This window comes from Chrysemys picta, chromosome 19, assembly GCF_011386835.1.
Source record: "Chrysemys picta bellii isolate R12L10 chromosome 19, ASM1138683v2, whole genome shotgun sequence".
Taxonomy (NCBI): domain Eukaryota; kingdom Metazoa; phylum Chordata; order Testudines; family Emydidae; genus Chrysemys; species Chrysemys picta.
The window spans coordinates 11,921,635-11,939,342 of NC_088809.1; the positions used below are offsets into that span (position 1 = coordinate 11,921,635).

General features: G+C 40.6%; 2 protein-coding genes across 8 annotated transcripts in view; one reads left to right on the top strand and one right to left on the bottom strand.

Moving 5' to 3' along the window:
- Window positions 1-14,134, bottom strand: part of KIAA0753 (KIAA0753 ortholog) — a 31,079-nt gene extending 16,945 nt beyond the window's left edge. For 2 of the 7 annotated variants that reach the window (XM_042857820.2, XM_008178866.4), the window contains exons 1-11: window positions 13,952-14,134; window positions 12,890-12,932; window positions 12,426-12,553; window positions 12,175-12,323; window positions 10,954-11,551; window positions 9,999-10,105; window positions 9,645-9,707; window positions 7,354-7,569; window positions 4,932-5,142; window positions 3,326-3,552; window positions 1,356-1,525 (exon numbers count right to left, since the gene is read on the bottom strand). In XM_042857820.2, the coding sequence (XP_042713754.2) occupies window positions 1,356-1,525; window positions 3,326-3,552; window positions 4,932-5,142; window positions 7,354-7,569; window positions 9,645-9,707; window positions 9,999-10,105; window positions 10,954-11,551; window positions 12,175-12,264 (1,682 nt within the window). In that variant the 5' untranslated portion in view covers window positions 12,265-12,323; window positions 12,426-12,553; window positions 12,890-12,932; window positions 13,952-14,134. Of the gene's footprint in view, window positions 1-1,355; window positions 1,526-3,325; window positions 3,553-4,931; window positions 5,143-7,353; window positions 7,570-9,644; window positions 9,708-9,998; window positions 10,106-10,953; window positions 11,611-12,174; window positions 12,554-12,889; window positions 12,933-13,951 lie in introns of all 7 variants that reach the window. The other 5 variants (XM_008178869.4, XM_008178867.4, XM_065573285.1 and 2 more) reach the window with 5 other exon arrangements.
- A 69-nt stretch (window positions 14,135-14,203) lies between these two features.
- Window positions 14,204-17,372, top strand: TXNDC17 (thioredoxin domain containing 17). The gene is made up of 4 exons (XM_005298919.5): window positions 14,204-14,345; window positions 15,502-15,583; window positions 16,429-16,504; window positions 17,050-17,372. Exons 1-4 carry the CDS (start codon window positions 14,204-14,206, stop codon window positions 17,116-17,118), a joined length of 369 nt encoding a protein of 122 aa, XP_005298976.1. The 3' UTR covers window positions 17,119-17,372.
- Window positions 17,373-17,708: the final 336 nt, after the last annotated feature.

Below are 17,708 nucleotides of genomic sequence, written 5' to 3' on the forward strand. Positions count from 1 at the left end.
TGACATCTCAATCTAGGACTGTTCCTTAGATCTGTCACCTAAAAAGAACGGCTCAGGTGTAGAGATCTCCCTCAGATCCTCTGGGGCGAAGACTAATACCAAGAATTCATTTAGCTTCTTCGCTTGTCTTGTGTGTTTTTTTAGCAGCTCAGTCATCCAGTGGCCCCACTGATTGCTTGACAGGCTTCCTGCTTCTGATGTACTTAAATATTTACTGTTAGTTTTTGTGCCTTTGGCTAGTTGCTCTTCAAATTCTTTTTTGGTCTTCCTAATTATATTTTTACACTTCACTTGGCAGTTTATGCTCCTTGCTATTTTCTTCACGAAGATTTGACTTCCAAATGGTAAAGGATGTCTTTTTGCCTCTAGCTGCCTCTTTTACTTTATTGGTTAGCCATGGGGGCATTTTTTTGGACCGCTTACTGTTTTTGTTTTATTTGGGATATACTATTAGTTTGAGCCTCTATTATGGTTTTTTTAAATAGTTTCCATGAAGCTTGCAGGCATTTCATTCATGACTGTTCTTTTTAATTTCCATTTAACTAGCTTCCTCATTTTTGTATAGTTCCCCTTTTTGAAGTTAAATGCTACTATGGTAGGTTTCTGGGACATATCCGCCCCACAAGGATGTTATATTTAATTACATTATGGTCACTATTACTGAGCACTCCAGTTATATTCACCTTTTGGACCAGACACTGTGCTCCATTTAGGATGAAATTTAGAATTGATTCTCGCCTTGTAGATGCCAAAGCTAGCTGCTCCAAGACGCAGCCATTAAATGGTGCCTAGAAATTTCCAACGCTGCATACCATCCTAAGGAGACATGTGCCCAATCCATATAGGGATATCTGAAATAGCCCATTATTACCGGTTTTCTGTTTTTGTAGCCCCTCTAATCTCCCTGAGTATTTCACAATCACCATCCCGGTCAGGTAGTTGAAAGTATATTCCCGCTGCTATATTCTTATTGTTCGAGCATGGAATTTCTATCCGTAGAGATTCTATGGTACAGTTTGAGTCATTTTAAGATTTTTACTATATTTGACTCTATGCTTTCTTTCACCTTTAGTGCCATTCCCCCACCAGCACAACTTAATCTGTCATTCCTATATATTTAGTACCCTGCTATTTCCGTGTCCCATTGATTATCATTGTTCCAGCAAGTTTCTGTGATGCCTATTATATCAATATCCTCATTTAATACCAGGCACTGAAATTCAGCCATTTTAGTATTTAGACTTCTAGTATCTGTATACAAACACTTACACAATTTGTCAATATTTAGTTGTCATTACAAATATAGTTGTACTTTACAAATATAAAATGCCTGTCCCACTTGAATGTTAACGTACCGTTTAGGTGAAGCAGGTGGCGATGTAGGATTTGGAGGTACCCAAGGTATTCTACTCTCCTTAACAAGTGGTTTGCTCTCTTTTAGCCTGAAAGCTACAGTGGTCTCTTGAAACCGGGCATGTTTTGCCTGAGGCTGCACAGGTCTCGATCTTGGAAGCTTACGGATTCCCTTGAAGACATATTAACATTCAAAAGATGTTCAGACTTTTAAAAATACATATTCCGCACTGTGGATCAGAATTTCTGTCTTAGGGTCAGGTCTAAGGGACTGATTCTGCAGAGCTGAAGTCAATGGAGGTTTTAATACTGACTTTAATGAGAATATGAATGCACCCAAATAGAGTGTAGGCCCAATCCTGCATCCCTTACTCATGCAAACAATCCAATTGTTTTCAGTGGCAGTATTCACACGAGTAAGGGCTTTTTACATATGGGATATTTGTAGTACTGGGCCTGCTCAGGAGCAGAGCTATTTAGAGATTTATTAGGACTTCTGCAGAAGGGAGTGGCATAGCTCAAACACTGCCAAGTTTATATTTACTAGGCTAAGAAACTAGACAATTGTTCTACAGTGGGTAATTTCTGAAAGCTATTTTACACTCACAGGTATGAACTATCCTGACGTCTGGTTGAAACACATGGACTGAGTCACCGTGTTATGAATTATTAAAATGCTTAACCTAGCTGCTCACAGGCCGCACTGATATTAATATAGTAAGAACAAATATATGTAATTACACCAAATCTCCTGATTTTTCAGGCTGAGGTGAGTGAGAAAAAAAAATCCATCCATAAATGCATCCAAAAATATCTATTTTCAATTTTGGGGCATTTTAGAATGTTTTTAAAGAAGGAAATGTCAGTAACATGCAAAAAGAATGAATGAGTTTTCTTGCACCAAGGAGGCCATCTGCTGGTTGCAAATGCCATTTACTAAAACACAAGTAAGTGGTTATATAATTACAAATAATTATTTTAATAAATACATCATTAATGTCATGGGATGAAATATTTCAACTTTAAGTCCAAGTTGAAAAACAGCAGTACAAATCCAATACCATACAAACACTTACTTGCACGCTAATTTTCTGCAGAATTGTTAAATGTCATTTCCAGTTATGCAATTTATTTCCAACTGGTGGTAATGCTGCTTTTTTAGTGGTATGTTTTTTTAAGTGATCACAAGAGCAGAAAGAACCAAGCAGCAAGGAAATGCAGAACACTCAGACTCAGGAATGGCCATCCAGGTCCAGTGGAGTAATCGGGTCATTTTTTCAGTGTTTGGAGTGAGGGTAGAGCATTTAGGACCTGATCCAATGGACACAGAAATCAACAGAAAGCCTCCCAGGGACTCCAACCGGCTTCCTCCTGAAACGTGCCAAGTGTTCTCCATTCCCCCTGAAATGAATGGAACTTTACACTAGTGCAGCTGAAAGCAGTTGGCTTTAATTGAATGTACCTACCTCAAAGGCAAATGTTAAAGCCCTTCCCTTTCCTCCATCACTCCATATCAACTACATTTATTAAGGATGCTAATGGGACACCACTGACTGAAAAAAAAAGACAACCATACTTCTGTATGACAATGTATACCTATTACTATTGCCAACATGAAACAGAATTCTCTGTTTTTCCCAATGCATTTACTGAAAGCATTTGAGAATACTTTGTAGATAGTCAGTTTCACATTTCTGGTAGTCAGTTAGCTTTTTCTACATCCATGGGCTTTCACAATGCAACCGAGGACAGAAAAAACTATTTTTAAAAACAGGAACATGTGGTTATAAAGACACAAAATCTGATAGGGACATTCAGAGGCAGATGTAGAGTCTGAAGCCGCTTTTAACTTAGTTTTTGAAAGTTACTTGGTTTCATGTTGATGGTGTCCCTTTAACAGTACCTTATATTCACTTAAAGCTCCCTTAAGAGAAGAGGAAAGGGTACATTATTTTAAGTGTCACATTTGTACCTGTTTGGCAGGTAATAATACACCTTTCTTCTTCAAAGGTCCACTTTCAAGCACAGGGGCTTTTTTCACAGCTCCAGCTCTCATCAATGCATCCTGACTTGTTTTTAAAACTGCATATCTGTCTGAGGTGTGTGGGTCATGCTCTTGCTGGAATTCTTGATCTGATAAATCAGCATGACTGCTTAGCTTCTGTGCCAATGGAATATTTGCAATATGTTGATCTTCATCTACATAAATAATTAAAAATAAACCTTAGATTGGAAGCTCTTTGGAGCAGGGACTATCTTTCTGTACAAAGACAGAACTGAGACTAGCACAATGGAGTCCCGGTCCATGACTGTGACTCCTAAGTACTACTGCACTACAAATAAACCACCACCACCACTCTGGTAAACTCCAAACATTTCCTTTGCCAAACAATACATAAGCTGGTTCTCTGCTTCAGTAAGCAGTTTATATGCTTGAAAGATTCTTGGTATTCAAGGCCACTTGAGGACTAGAAAGAGACAACAAACACTACTAGCAGCAGGAGACATGAAATTCAGTAGATAACTAGGGACATGCGCTCTCTTTAAATTCATGAAAAACAAGATCCTCGCACAGATTATACTCTCAGTAAGAAAGGAAAGGAAGTTAGAATATGCTACTCTAAGAAACAACCCTTTGAGGAAGACACTACATATAATTATACTAATGTTATAGTTTGGACTGCTTTCAGGATGTATCAAACTGGTTTAATTAAACTTCACAATAGAGAAGGAAAGTGTTATGAAGCCTGTATAGAGAGAGGTTAAATGATTACCCCAAGGTCACACAGTAAACCAGCAGCAAAGACAGAAATAAAACTCAGAACTCCAGCTTGCCAGTCCCCTGTTCTACCCATAAACTAATGCTTCTTCTCTTGCCTTGAAACTAGGGAGGAAGGAAAAGCATAAAGTCACTGTGTGAGGGGAAAACAGCCTAGAATTAAGAGAGAGGTTCTTGGGTTTTTTGTCTCGCTCTCAAAAGCACAAAAGCCTACACAACCAAGGAAATTCTGAGCTAAAGCTTTGACACCACCTTTCATTCAATCCAACTGTGTACAGACATTGCTGCATCTATGGTGCAGATTCCCCAACAGTGGGTAATCTTATATTCCACTAGAATGTATTTCATAAATAGCTATGTAGATAGTTAGATGTATTTTATATACATCATTAGAATCAACTAATAGAGAATCACCTCGGATATATACTGCAATATAGACATTGGAGGGTCTCTTTAGAAGAAAATCCAACTGTGCTCCAAAGCAAAAATAAAAAAGTTAAAAACAGTATGGCAAAGATATTTTTAAAATAAGTTAAATAATGAGGTTTAAGTTGGTACATGAAGCTGGAGAACCCTCTTACGGCAACAAGTTGTCATTTCACGTGAAGCATTGAAGGAATTGTGTACCAAAGCTGCAGGGTTCTGGCAAGCACACCATGAGCAAGAAGACACTCTTGTACCATGAATGGGCCATTCTGCTCCTCAGACAAAAAATGTATTATACATGTCATTGCTGATCACTATGCGGCTTATAAATTAACCAATGAAATCCTTTTAATTAAGTATTCAGAGCACATACCAGTCAGGAGTTTCCTAGCTACTGAAGGTTTTTTCTGTTCTTGTCCAAGTCGCTCCTTTGAGATGGGTGGTTTCTTCTCTTTTTTTGGAGATGCAATCTGCTCTCTGGCTGGAAACATCTCGCTGCTCACTGGAGATTTACCCTGAGATGCCGAGAGACATTTCTTCACTTTTTTGGGTGATCGTTTCTTCTCCAGCAGAGAATCCAAATCCTGCCACAATTTTTTTCATTTAAGTTAAACTCTCATTAAACTTGGTTTGTTAATGTTGGCAGACTGATGAGATGCAAAGCTCAAGGGTACTGAATTCTTTTTAAATTATCACTCAGAAAGCTTTGGAATTATAATTAATGTAATAATCGTACATGAAAATGCCTGTATCATTTACATCATTTTTATTGACTAAAGTAATAGAGCATTTAAATGTAATAAACACTTAAAGAATATAAGCTAGTTTGCACAGATATTAGAGCTCCATTGTGAAAAGAAAAGTATTTTATCAGATTTTAAAAAGCAGACAAGTCCTAAAAACTGCTGTTATAAAATGTGCCCAGATATATAATCCTAAAACAACTACTCAATGTTTGATGGTCAGTCCACATGGACACCAGTTCATATCACAAAAACACACCACCACAATTGGCATTAACTGACACCTTTGTTGGCAAGTACTGAATGGGGCATGGAGACTGAATTACTCTCGCTACTACAAATAGACTTTCTAGGGCCATTTGGGAAAATAGTACAGGGAAGCTTGTACTTCTGCTGCCATGCTGTACCCATTTTGTTGCTAAAGAAAAGAGAACAAAGTCCCCAGGGATGTCAAGCCAGCACCTTTCACTAACACTGAATTCATTATTTTACTGAAGTGCATTTTCACACTGTGCCTCAATCACCTTCAGAAGCTAAATTAACCAAGTGGGGTCTTTAAACCTGAGAAGGGCTCTGAGAAGCTTCTGACAGGTCAGGTGGTTTTCTTGCTTACCTCCTAACAAACAGCTCTGACCATTTTGGTGGGCATCATCAGTTCTTATTTTGAGTGTTTAGAAATCATTCCAAAAATGTCCGAACATTATAAAATCCTTCTTATCTGGTCAATAAACAAGATAACCTCCAACAAGGTAAGTATTTGTGACATTTACAGACACATAGTACTGGTGCTCAGATACTACGGTGATGGAGCCATGCAAGTACTCAGATAGAGTATTTGATAAATAGTATATTCCTAGCTCAACATATCCCTTGCTAGCATAACTCATCCGTAATAAGTACTGAAATGGTAATATCAATGAGACTGCTCTGGTCTCAAATTGAACACAGGTAAAAAACAAATATCCATGATTGTGAGAAAAACCACAGGATAAAACTTTTGTGCCTTATTCTTGGTTTTCTCAGAACCTGCAACTCATGCTTCAGAAGTCTTCTGTGCTGAAGGGACATAGGGGCATTCCAGAACGAGGCTTGGCATCAGGAGATATGGTTTTAACAGACATTGCCCATAACCAGGCCACTACACTTCTGGTATAGATTATTCTTGCCAGAACCAGACTTGATATATATCTCCTTGCTAAAAGCACTTAGGACCTGAAATTGGCCCTTCACATAGACAATTTGATATTCATCTAGAATCTACCTAACAAATAATCTCCCTATTGGTTAGTTGATTTAAAAATTGCTCTTAAAAAGTGGACCTGTGGGCAACAGATTAAAATCCTTCACCTTCCTGCCAGAGGGAAAGAAGAAAGACTTTTTCCAGCATAATGTCATAAGTAGCCTACCATTTTTTCCCCACCCAAAGCAACAACGATCATCACTGCTTTCTGTAGGCAGTTTATAGCACTTTAAATAAAATTACAGACATTGTAATCATAATAATACTTTAAGGTGGTTAAGATATTTTCTAAAAATCTCTCATGGCTGCAGTGTCAGTTCCACACCTAAAATAAGCCACAACAAATAATCCACTTTTTTATGTGGCCCACAGAATCACTTGGGGTTAAAGGTTACAACAGTAAGGCTGATTTTGAGAGTTTCTGGTTTGTATCAACAGGAATAAATAAGTATTTAAAAAATGTAGAGCTGCTCTTTTCCTACCATACACAGTCCCAGTGAGCTTCTAACTTGATAATCATATACATGGCAGAAATATCTTCAACCAAAGTGGTTATAGAACATAGTGATGAAGTAAATTTTGCAGCTATATCTTTATCTCCTAGCTAGGTTCTGGTACTACAACCATTACAGCAGCATCTGAAAGCCATATAGCCACAAACCCTGGCAACTGCAACATGCACTTATTAAGCCATATTTTTACTGGTAATATTTTATCCCGCCCATGTGTGATATAGTTTGCACCCAGAACTTAAATATTTCATCCAGTCTCTTCTATATCAGCGCTGAAGAAAAATTAAGCACTTTCCACACCTCAATTTGTAGCAGAATGTCTATGATGATGTCAGGAACAGAAGAATCCATTTCTAATTTGGCAGAACATAGAGAGAGTTGTCGAATGAGATTGCCCAACTCCTTGTAATGGGCAGGAACCTGCTGCTCTGATTGATCAGTAAATTGAGTGGCAAACACCTGCAAGGCACGAATGGCTCCTCTGTGGGCAGCAGCCACTCTGGACATGGCTCGAGACTGTGGCACAAAGGAAAGACATGGGTGATTAAATATCCAGCACGTTTCAAGTGACGTTATTCAGAAAATCGTTAGAAGAATTTCACTGATCATTTAAGTAATTATATTTTGCTCTCAGTTAATTGTGATGGAGACGTATCCACCCTTGTGATGAAATTTGGCAGCTGCTTAAGCAGTGCAGAAAAGATTCATAGATTCTAAGGCCAGAAGGGACCACTGTGATCATCTAGTCTGACCTCCTGTATAACACACGCCATAGAACTTCCCCAAAGTAATTCCTAGAGCAGATCTTTTAGAAAAACAATCAATTTTGATTTAAAAATTGTCAGTGACTGAGACTCCACCATTATCCTTGTTAACTGTCCCAATGATTAATAACTCCCACCATTAAAAATGTATGTCTTATTTCCAGTCTGAATTTTCAACTTTCAGCCGTTGAATTTCTCTGCTAGATTGAAGAGCCCATTATTAAATATTTGTTCCCCGTGCATATACTGATACACTGTAATCAAGTCAGCCCTTAACCTTCTCTTTGTTAAGCTAAATAGATTGTGCTCCTTGAGTCTATCGCTGTAAAGCCATGTTTTCTAATCCTTTAATCATTCTTATGGCTCTTCTCTGAACTCTCTTGAATTGTGGGCACCAAAACTGGACACAGTATTCCAGCAGCAGTCCCGGCAGGGCTAAATGTAAAGTAAAATAACCTCTCTACTCCAACTCCAGGTTCCTCTGGTTATGCATCCTAGGATCACACTAGCTCTTTTGGCCACAATATCACACTGGGAGCTCATGTTCAGCTGATTATCCACTGAGACACTCAAATCTTTTCCAGAATCACTGCTTCCCAGGATAAAGTCCCCCATCCTGTAAGTTTGGCCTATATGCTTTGTTCATAGATGTATGCATTTACAGTTACTTGTATTAAAATGCATTGTTTGTTTGCTGCCCGTTTACCAAACAATCCAGATTGCTGTGAATCAGTGGCCAGTCCTCATTATTATTAACCAGCCCCTAATTTTTTGTGTCATCTGTAAACTTGATCAGTGATTATTTTATATTTTCTTCTAGGTCATTGATAAGAATATTAATAGCATAGGGCCAAGAACTGATAACTGCAGGACCCTACTGGAAACATCCATTCAAGAATGATGCCTGGTTTACAGTTACATTTTTAGATCTGTCAGCCAGTTTTTAATTCATTTAATGTCTGCCATGTTAATTTTATTAGACAGACAAGATGGGTGAGATAATATAATAATAATAATAATAATAATATGGAGATATCCTATCTCCTAGAACTGGAAGGGACCCCGAAAGGTCATTGAGTCCAGCCCCCTGCCTTCACTAGCAGGACCACGTACTGATTTTTGCCCCAGATCCCTAAGTGGCTCCCTCAAGGATTGAACTCACAACCCTGGGTTTAGCAGGCCAATGTGCAAACCACTGAGCTATCCCCGCCCCGCAATCTTTTATTGGACCAACTTCTGTTGGTGAAAGAGACAAGCTTTCAAGCTTACACAGAGTTCTAATAAAAGATATTACCTCACCCACCTTGTCTCTCTAATATCCTGGAACCAACATGCTAAAATAACTCTGCATACCACTATGTTAATTTTATATAATTCTAGTTTTTTAAATTAAAATGTCCTGTGGCAACAAGTCAAACACCTTACAGAAGTCTAAGTATATTATGTCAACACTATTCCCTTTATCAATAAAGCTTGTAAACTCAGTAAAAAAAAAAAAAAATTATATCAGGTTAGTTTGACAGGACCTATTTTCCAAAAACCCATGTTGACGTGCATTAATTACATCAGCCGCCTTTAGTTTTTTATTAATCGAAGTTATACAGTCAATATACCAAATATTATGCTAGCCTGAACTAAAGCAGCTGAGTTATAAATCCAAGACAGAAGGTTGATGGGAACATTTAAAGTCTCGGAATACTTCTCCAATAATGTTGTACTTAAGGAGCCTTTGGAACGGATTCCTAGAAACTGAATTAACCAAAAGATCATTCAAGATCCCAAACACTTGTTTTCAGAAAGATTCAGTCCAAGTTCAATACATCTTACCTTCTTCGTGTGTTTGATTTTATGAGGACTCAGCTTCTCCAAGTCTTCCTGAATTTCTTTTACCTATTTATTCAGAAAACAAAAATCACACTCAGAACCAGCTGTGTGTGTGTATAAATTAAAGGCAAGCCTGTGTTGTAAAGTCTAGGTCCAGATCCCAACTTTTCAATTCAGAGGTGTTTTGATGGCATTTTGGTTCATCCCATTATAATGGTAAGGCCCAGCCATGAAATTCGGATCCAAATTAGAACTTCCCTGAAGTTCAAAGGCTTTTGTTTCAGGCCAGTTCTATTGCATACAGAATACACCATATTTTTTTATATACATCCTTTTAAAAAAATGATCTGTTCCTACCTGTTGCTGGAGGACATACAGCATCCGAGCAGACCGCGCAGCTTGCTCCTGCCTCCTAATGCGAACTCGTCGCTCTTCATCAGGATCCAAGATTTCTTCACATCTCTCTGAAAAGTGTTATTTTTGCAAAATGCAGAGAGTTATAGGTCTTGACAATCCAGTTAATCTGATGAAATCCTGATTTAAGCTAAATGCGTGATTACCTAGCAAGGGAGCTTCCTTCATGCAGGACCAATTCACAGTGCACCTTTACTTTGGCAAGGCATTATCTTGAACTAATACAGAGAAACTATTTTATCTACACATTCTGTATCATTTTAGGATGTTTTTACATATTCTTATCCAGGTAAATCTTGCCAGCCCCTATTATAATCTCCCAAATCAAATCACAAAGTTGTGGCAGGAATGTACAGAAAATTATAGCTCGCTAAACCTCTTGCTAAAGATTACAAACGAGTCAATATAATGTCAAAACTAAAAAAAATGTACCACTCCTCCTCCCATGCGTCTCAACCTTGATGTAAATGAGTCACTTCTAACAAGCAAGAGTTCTGACAACCATTGGTCTCTTTCCTGTAACTGCTAACAATGATTCTAGCTGTGATGTGGTTTTTGTAATCTGAAGATCTATCCAATAGGAAGAGGTCTAAGAGCATCACCAATGCATTTCACACAAGCCATTAAATAGCAACAGTGTTTTATTTACTATCAAAATGGCTTGGATTTGAAGCCATGTTATATAGGTGAAAGGCTCCATACCACCTTACTAATACCTTGAATGGATCATCCATTTAATTTTGTCTTAAAAAAAATTTTTTTAACAAAATACACGCGTGCGCACGCACGCACACACACAGAAATAAACACAGATTCAAGTCAAAGCATAAAAATGGGAGAAGAACAGAGAAACAAGCTATAGTAACTCCATATAAAAAATAATTGTTGTGTCTTTCACCTTTTTTAGCCAGTTCTTCAATTTTCTGGATGCAACATCTCAGTTCTTTTTGCAGTCGTCTGACTTCCTGTGTACTTTTATCTTCAATTTTTTTCAGTCTTGGCTTGGGCCCTGGTCCTGGATCATGGGTGGGTGGAGAATCTGAAACAGGTGGCTTTAACTTGCCCTGATTTGGAGTGTAGAGATACACTTTTGCACCAGAGTTGGTAATCTCCATTTTGGAGGGTTGACCAAGTTGCTGATGATATTTCAAGCATGTCCGAGACTTTGATGTACTCCTCTCTGCAGGATTTTCAGATACTTCACTCTTACACTGCTCAGATGTCTGGGGGAACACTGATTTATTTTCAGCTTCTTTCACTTGTTCTTCCAGGTGTCTTCGTTTTACATCCCTTTTGGCTAACTGGATGGCCAATTTTAATTTCTCTTCAGATATGACTGAAAATGTGACAGAACTCCTTAAATTGGTGTCATCACCACCACCTAGATCTCTCTGACCATCAGGTGGCTTCAACTTTTCTATTATAATTGGACGAGGGCTGGAGAATCTGACAGCTAAGTTCTCTGGAGCTGCAGGAACGTTCCTATTAAACTGGAGCTGTTCCACAGATTAAACAAAAAATCCACATTATGGAGTATATTTCACAGATGATGCACCTCGAACATAAAATAACAAGGACAAATGTAACTCCCTTCACAGTACAATTTATCATATCACCACGCAGATAATAGCTACTTTAGTCCTAAAGCATCCTTCCCACTCAAACAAAGGGCCAGATATTTAAAGGTTGCTAGACACCTAAAGATGCAGCTAGATGCCTAGTGAGGTTTTCAAAAGCATTTAGGTGCCTAGTTCCAACTGAAATCAAAAGAAACTTTTAAAAATCTAGCCCAAAGAGCTTTGGCACAGGACACTGTCATAATAAATATTTAAAACAAATAATGCAAAATGATCCCAGGCGGTCCTTACAAGTGAGAAGGAAGGGGTGAAGACAGATATTTACATTTATTCATTTTCAGCTGTAGATTTCAAAGCACTTTACAAAAGAAGGGTAAATATCATGCCAATGGATGCTGGTGACACATGAAAGTAGGCAGGCAAACTTGACACTACAGCTGTGCACAGAACCGGCGTCAGGAAGTAGGTTAAGCTTATCATATTATAAAACAGAATGACAAACCCAACCCAGAGAAGTCACCACTGCAGAAGTCAAATAATACCTGTGTCTGGAGAGTCCTCGCTTCATTCTTTTCTGCTTGGATCCTGGATGCAAATGGATCATAGAATGTGGCTGGTTTGCTTGGTCCCATCACATTGAATAGAATATAAGGATACTAAAAATCCACAGTCACCTGTAAACTGGCCTCTGCTAAAATTATAACAAGTAGACAAGATGTTTGGGTGTGGGGTTTTGTGTTTAAAAATAAGACAAGGCCTGACAATGTAATAGCTTAACAGGCAAAACACTCACTTGTGGAAGTAATTTTGAGAACATGCTTTTTGTAGTGGTACAGGCTGGAAGCAAAGTGGGGGATATAGTCACATTTTCTGATGTACTAGATACAGCTTACTTCTTCTTTCACACTCCCAAGCAGCTGGCTGTAAAGCAACATTACAGACTGTGAAGGGAATGTTCACATTAGCAGCCATAAGGAGAATACAGGATTAAGGAAAAACTTTTGCAGCTGTTATTACTAGAACAAGGAAACTGTGGTCTACGGAAAAGAGGTGGGTGGAAAAAAACTATTTATTTTCTCAAACGTCCCTCAAATTTTTAACCATAAGAGAGAGATGGCATAAAGTACAGAATATATTGTTGTCAGAAGCAGGTAGACCAATGGAGAGCACACATCTGGATATCTTACATTTCCTTCAGTGCAAAGGGAAATAAAATAAAAATAATGGATCATGAAGCCCTGATATATATAAACTCACCAGCAATTACTTCCAGCTGGAACTGAGGGCTCCTGAGGGTCCCCTAAATTCAAACAATTTCAAGATCAGGTATAATGACTTTGTTTCTTTCTCTCCAGCCTAAACCACAGACTCCCTTACTCTGCTCCCCAGCTCCTCTGGACATTACCTCTTCTCTATTTCTTCCAACCATGCTGCCCACTGTTGGAGCAAGTGCCAATTTCTCTGCAGCTCCTGCCAGGGTTATTCCACTCACCTGAATCTTAATACTCCTCCATATATCATGTGAAAACAAATATTTCTCCCTTGCCTGTAACAGTTAATTCCACTCTACCTTTACTACCATTTATAACCAAACTACGTAAAGATAAAGACTCCACTTCTGAATCAACTTCAATTTCCTTCCTTCTCTATTTCAAAGCCCTGTACAATTCCACCCTGCTCCATTTCACAGCAACCCTGGGCTGGAAGGGATCTGGAGAGATCATCTAGTCCAGCCCCATAGCGCCTAAATTTCAACCCTTCCTAGTCCCTATTTTGTATTCGAGTTTCTCCTGATTGTTCTCTGCCTCCTTCCACCCACTCCCAACGCGGCATCCTTTCGCACCCATTACCCTTGGAGACCCTCCCACCTAGGATTTGCCAAGCCCCCCTCCCACTAACAACTGCGGAAGACCCACGGGTGCTAGGAAGCGTCCCGGCTATAGGGGCCGTACCTCAGCTATGGAAGGCGCGGGACCCACTGGGGCTGCAGGCCGCAGTCTCGGGGCGGCCCCGGGGGCTGTCCCTGCAGTGGGGGAGCAGCCGTGCGAAGGGGGTGATAGCGCAGGCGTGTGGGGGGCTGAGGGGGGCAGGAGCCTTGGCCCAGAGCAAAGGCGAGGACACGGGGCCCGGGGGCTGTGGGAGGCAGGGCCCAGGGACCAGCCGCTCTGAAGGGAAAGGGGGGAGCGGAGGTCCCGGGGCGTTGGCCAGCGAGGCGACCCAGGGGCTCCCTGCCGCCCCACTCCGAGCCCAGGCGCGGGATGGCTCAGGGCACCCTGGACCCCGGCTTCCTACAGTGGGGAGGGCGGGGGGGACACTCACCGCAGCGAGGGACTTGGTGAAGCGCTGCGGTTCAAACTCGCCCCATGACAACCGCCGCCGCTATCGCGGGGGCTGCCGGGAATGGTGGGAAAAGTAAGGGTGCCCGGGGTGGCCAATCCTAACCGCACGTGTCCTTTCACGGCCGCCGTAGGTAGGTCTGTCCCCCTTCAAGCCCCGCCCCGGGAGGTGGTGCTTAGTGCGCAGCCGCCCCGGAAGCGAGTAGCAGTGGCACGTTGGGGCTGCAGCGGGGCCATGGGCTGGGAGGAGAAGGCGGCGCGGGGCTATAGCGAGTTCGTGCAGGTGGCCCAGCAGAGCCGCGGCCGGCCCGTCTTCGCCTTGTTCAGCGGGGACAAGGATGCCCAGGGCCGGAGCTGGTGCCCGGACTGCGTCACTGGTGAGTCCGGAGGGGAACTCTCCCCCCTTCGTAGGGCCTGGGCTCGGCTCCAGCTCTCCTGCCCCCTCCTCTATACCGACCCAGTTCCTCCCAAGCCGTGTGCTCCAGCCTCCCCCTCCTCCCTTCCGGGCTCTTCTCCCTCATCCCTGAGGCTCCCTTCTCTGCTGCCCCACCTCGCTAGCTCCTTTCCTTGGCCGAGCCTTCTCTTGCATCTGCTCCACTCCCCCCCCCCCCCCCATGGGTATCTGTCAGCTGTCTAGAATAACTGTGTGCCTGGGAGTAGCTGACCCCCTTTTTCTGTTTCTCACTTGATGTGGTCTCTGAAGGCGATCTGTAGTTGTTGCCCACCATCCTTGGGGTGAGGGGGAGAGATTCTCGGGCAGAGCTCGCTCATTCGAGACACAAAGGGTCCTTGCCCACTTCTGTTTATGTAGTCTATACGAGACACTGCTGCTCTCTCTCCTGTGCCTACCTCCAATCAGTGCTCCAACTGTGGTCCCCAACCACAAGTTATTATTGCCACCAGTATTACACATCCCCTTGTCAAATCTTCTACTTGAATGATGAAACTCTGCTCCTTAGATTACATACCTGTGAAAGGAATTTAGTTAGCCAACTTGCCCTGCAGTGTGGGCTACTTAAGCTGCCTACCCTGGCAGTTGAACTTGGCCAGATGCCGGTTTATGAGCAGTTAATTTATCCCTAATATACCAAGGCATTGCAAAATAGTGACTTCACATAGGATTCCTTAGCAGTAGAAAACCGACCTGGCTTGATGGCGGTTATGGACTCGTACATCCCTATGAATTCTTCAGCATCGTGTACGCTTGATGTATGTATGGTAGTACTCACTGAGCTAAGTATGTTGCTGCTTGGAGGCGTTTATAATCCCAGGACATGCAGACAAGGAGACAAAGACTTGGGAAAAACAAGCAGGACTTCAGAAGCAATTTAAATAGGTGCTGAGTGAGTTCAAGTAAGTTGTACCATACACAGGAGGCTGAGTAGAGGAAAACATGGTGACTAGTGAATGAAGCAGACAAATGAGCAGGAAAACCTGGAAGCGTGAGCAGCAGAGGTAATAGCATAAGATGCCACAACTGTAAAATATGAATACTGTTATGTAAACTTAACTAGAAAATTCTGTACTCTTTAGCTGAACCAGTTGTGAGGAGTGAATTAAATAGCCTGCCTGATGGAGCTGTATTCATCTACTGCCAAGTAGGAGACCGAGCCTAGTAAGTGCTAAAAAAGTTAATATTTTAATGGCTTCTTGTGCTATTTTTGTTTAAATAATTCTTTAGTTCTAATATATATACATACTGTTCCATAAAACAAATCTGAAATCATATGTTCAAACTGTTCAGTGAGCTGATCCAGACAGTGGGAAACAATATTCATCTCAAATGTCTAAACTAGTTTAAGTCTAATTACCCTTATCCTCATCCAGAGGACTTGTAAAAGCTTGTTACCTTCATGCCTAGGATCATCCCTCATCACAGTAATATAACAGTTGAACTGAACATTTAAACCTCCTAATCTAAGTGCAGCCATTTTGTGCTTGTTAAACAAAATACTTTAAATCCAAAGTTTGGACTTCAAGTGGTATTTAGAATGCAGAGAATTAGCCATCTGAAAGTTGCAGAATACCTCACTGCTAATGCTGCAGCAGTTAATACTGATTTGATCCAGAATTCCTTGCAACTTATATTTCTACTTATTTTGGTGGTAGCTGTATGCATTAAGAATACAGAATGGGGGGAGGGATAGCTCAGTGGTTTGAGCATTGGCCTGCTAAATCCAGGGTTGAGTTTAATCCTTGAGGGGGCCACTTAGTAGGGATCTGGGGCAAAATCAGTACTTGGTCCTGCTAGTGAAGGCAGGGGGCTGGACTCGATGACCTTTCAAGGTCCTTTCCAGTTCTAGGAGATAGGATATCTCCATTAATTTTTATTATAATAATCAGATTTCCCTTGGGCTTTCAATAGTACTGACTATGCAAGAAATAGTAAACGTCATCTTACCCTCCAAACAGAATGTAGAACTTGTGCATAAACTTAACTAACCAACTCTTTCAAAACAGCTGGAAAGACCCCAACAACGAGTTCAGAAAGAATCTGAAACTAACTGCAGTGCCAACGCTACTTAAATATGGGACAGTAAGTATTTTATTATTTGAATTTGTGTACACTAAAGTGCGATGAAAAACAAGCTTGAGCCTGGCAGAGTGAACCAGGTGCCCTGCACTCCACTGCTCTGCTGAAGGATTCAGGAAAATTTATTCCTGACCTACAATAGCCTGGCAATTCAATTGTGGAAACTCTAAAGACACAAACCATTGGAGACTATTGGAGGCTGTGTGTTGAAAATGGAATGAGACCACAAAAGCGTAGTATTTGGCATTCTTAACCTTTGTACTTTATGCTGTTTTATACTATTTGGGAAAAGGTGAGCAAGAAAGCTGGGAGATGTGGAGGGAGGTAGAATAAATTAATCTTCTGAACTGGATATCAAATTTCTGCAGCAGTTTCAAACACCTATTTCACTTGTATAGGACAGCTAGAAAAACCTACAAAATAGAGACTAATAAGTTGGCTTTCTCTCTAGTTAAGAGTTCAATACCATTATGCTGAGCAAGGAACTCTGTAAAAAGACGTGACACTTTGAACTCTTTTTTTGAAACCACTTTTTTTTTTCCTTTCAGCCTCAGAAGTTGGTAGAAGAAGAATGTCTTAACAGAGAGCTTGTGCACATGTTGTTTACTGAAGATTAAGTTTTCTCTCTTCTTTAGTCAATCATTTATCTAGAAAGTAGATACCCATATCTTCAGGCTGCTGGTCATTTTCATTTAAAGGAGCCATCATGTATTGCCTTATCTCCATTCAGACTTTAAACTGTCAAGAGCATTGGCTGAGTGATCAAAATAAATGCCATGAAACTGCTGGTACAGAGCATGGGAAAGGATCTTGCAACACTAGAAAACTGTAACTGACCCTTGTGCTGAATTAAACTCCTACTTGCAACAAATTGTGTTTAGCAATCTTTTCAACAGGCTGAACATTCTCTATATTGCTCAATAGAGGAAGTGAATGTTTAAGAAACAGGTAGACTCAATCATTGGATGGGCAAGGCTATCTAACTTATTGAAGGCTACTTGCAAGAAAATACTTGCTTACTTCTTAGCTTAAATATTTAACTACTCTTTAGAAATAAAGGTCCATAGCTGTAGCTCCACACTACCCATTACTGTGGAGTAAAAATGCCTCTTTCCTTAGAAACCCCAATAGGTAATATTATTCTACATTACTTTACTACTTTTTTGATTCTCTGCTTACAGGAATGACTTATTCTCTCTAAAGGAAT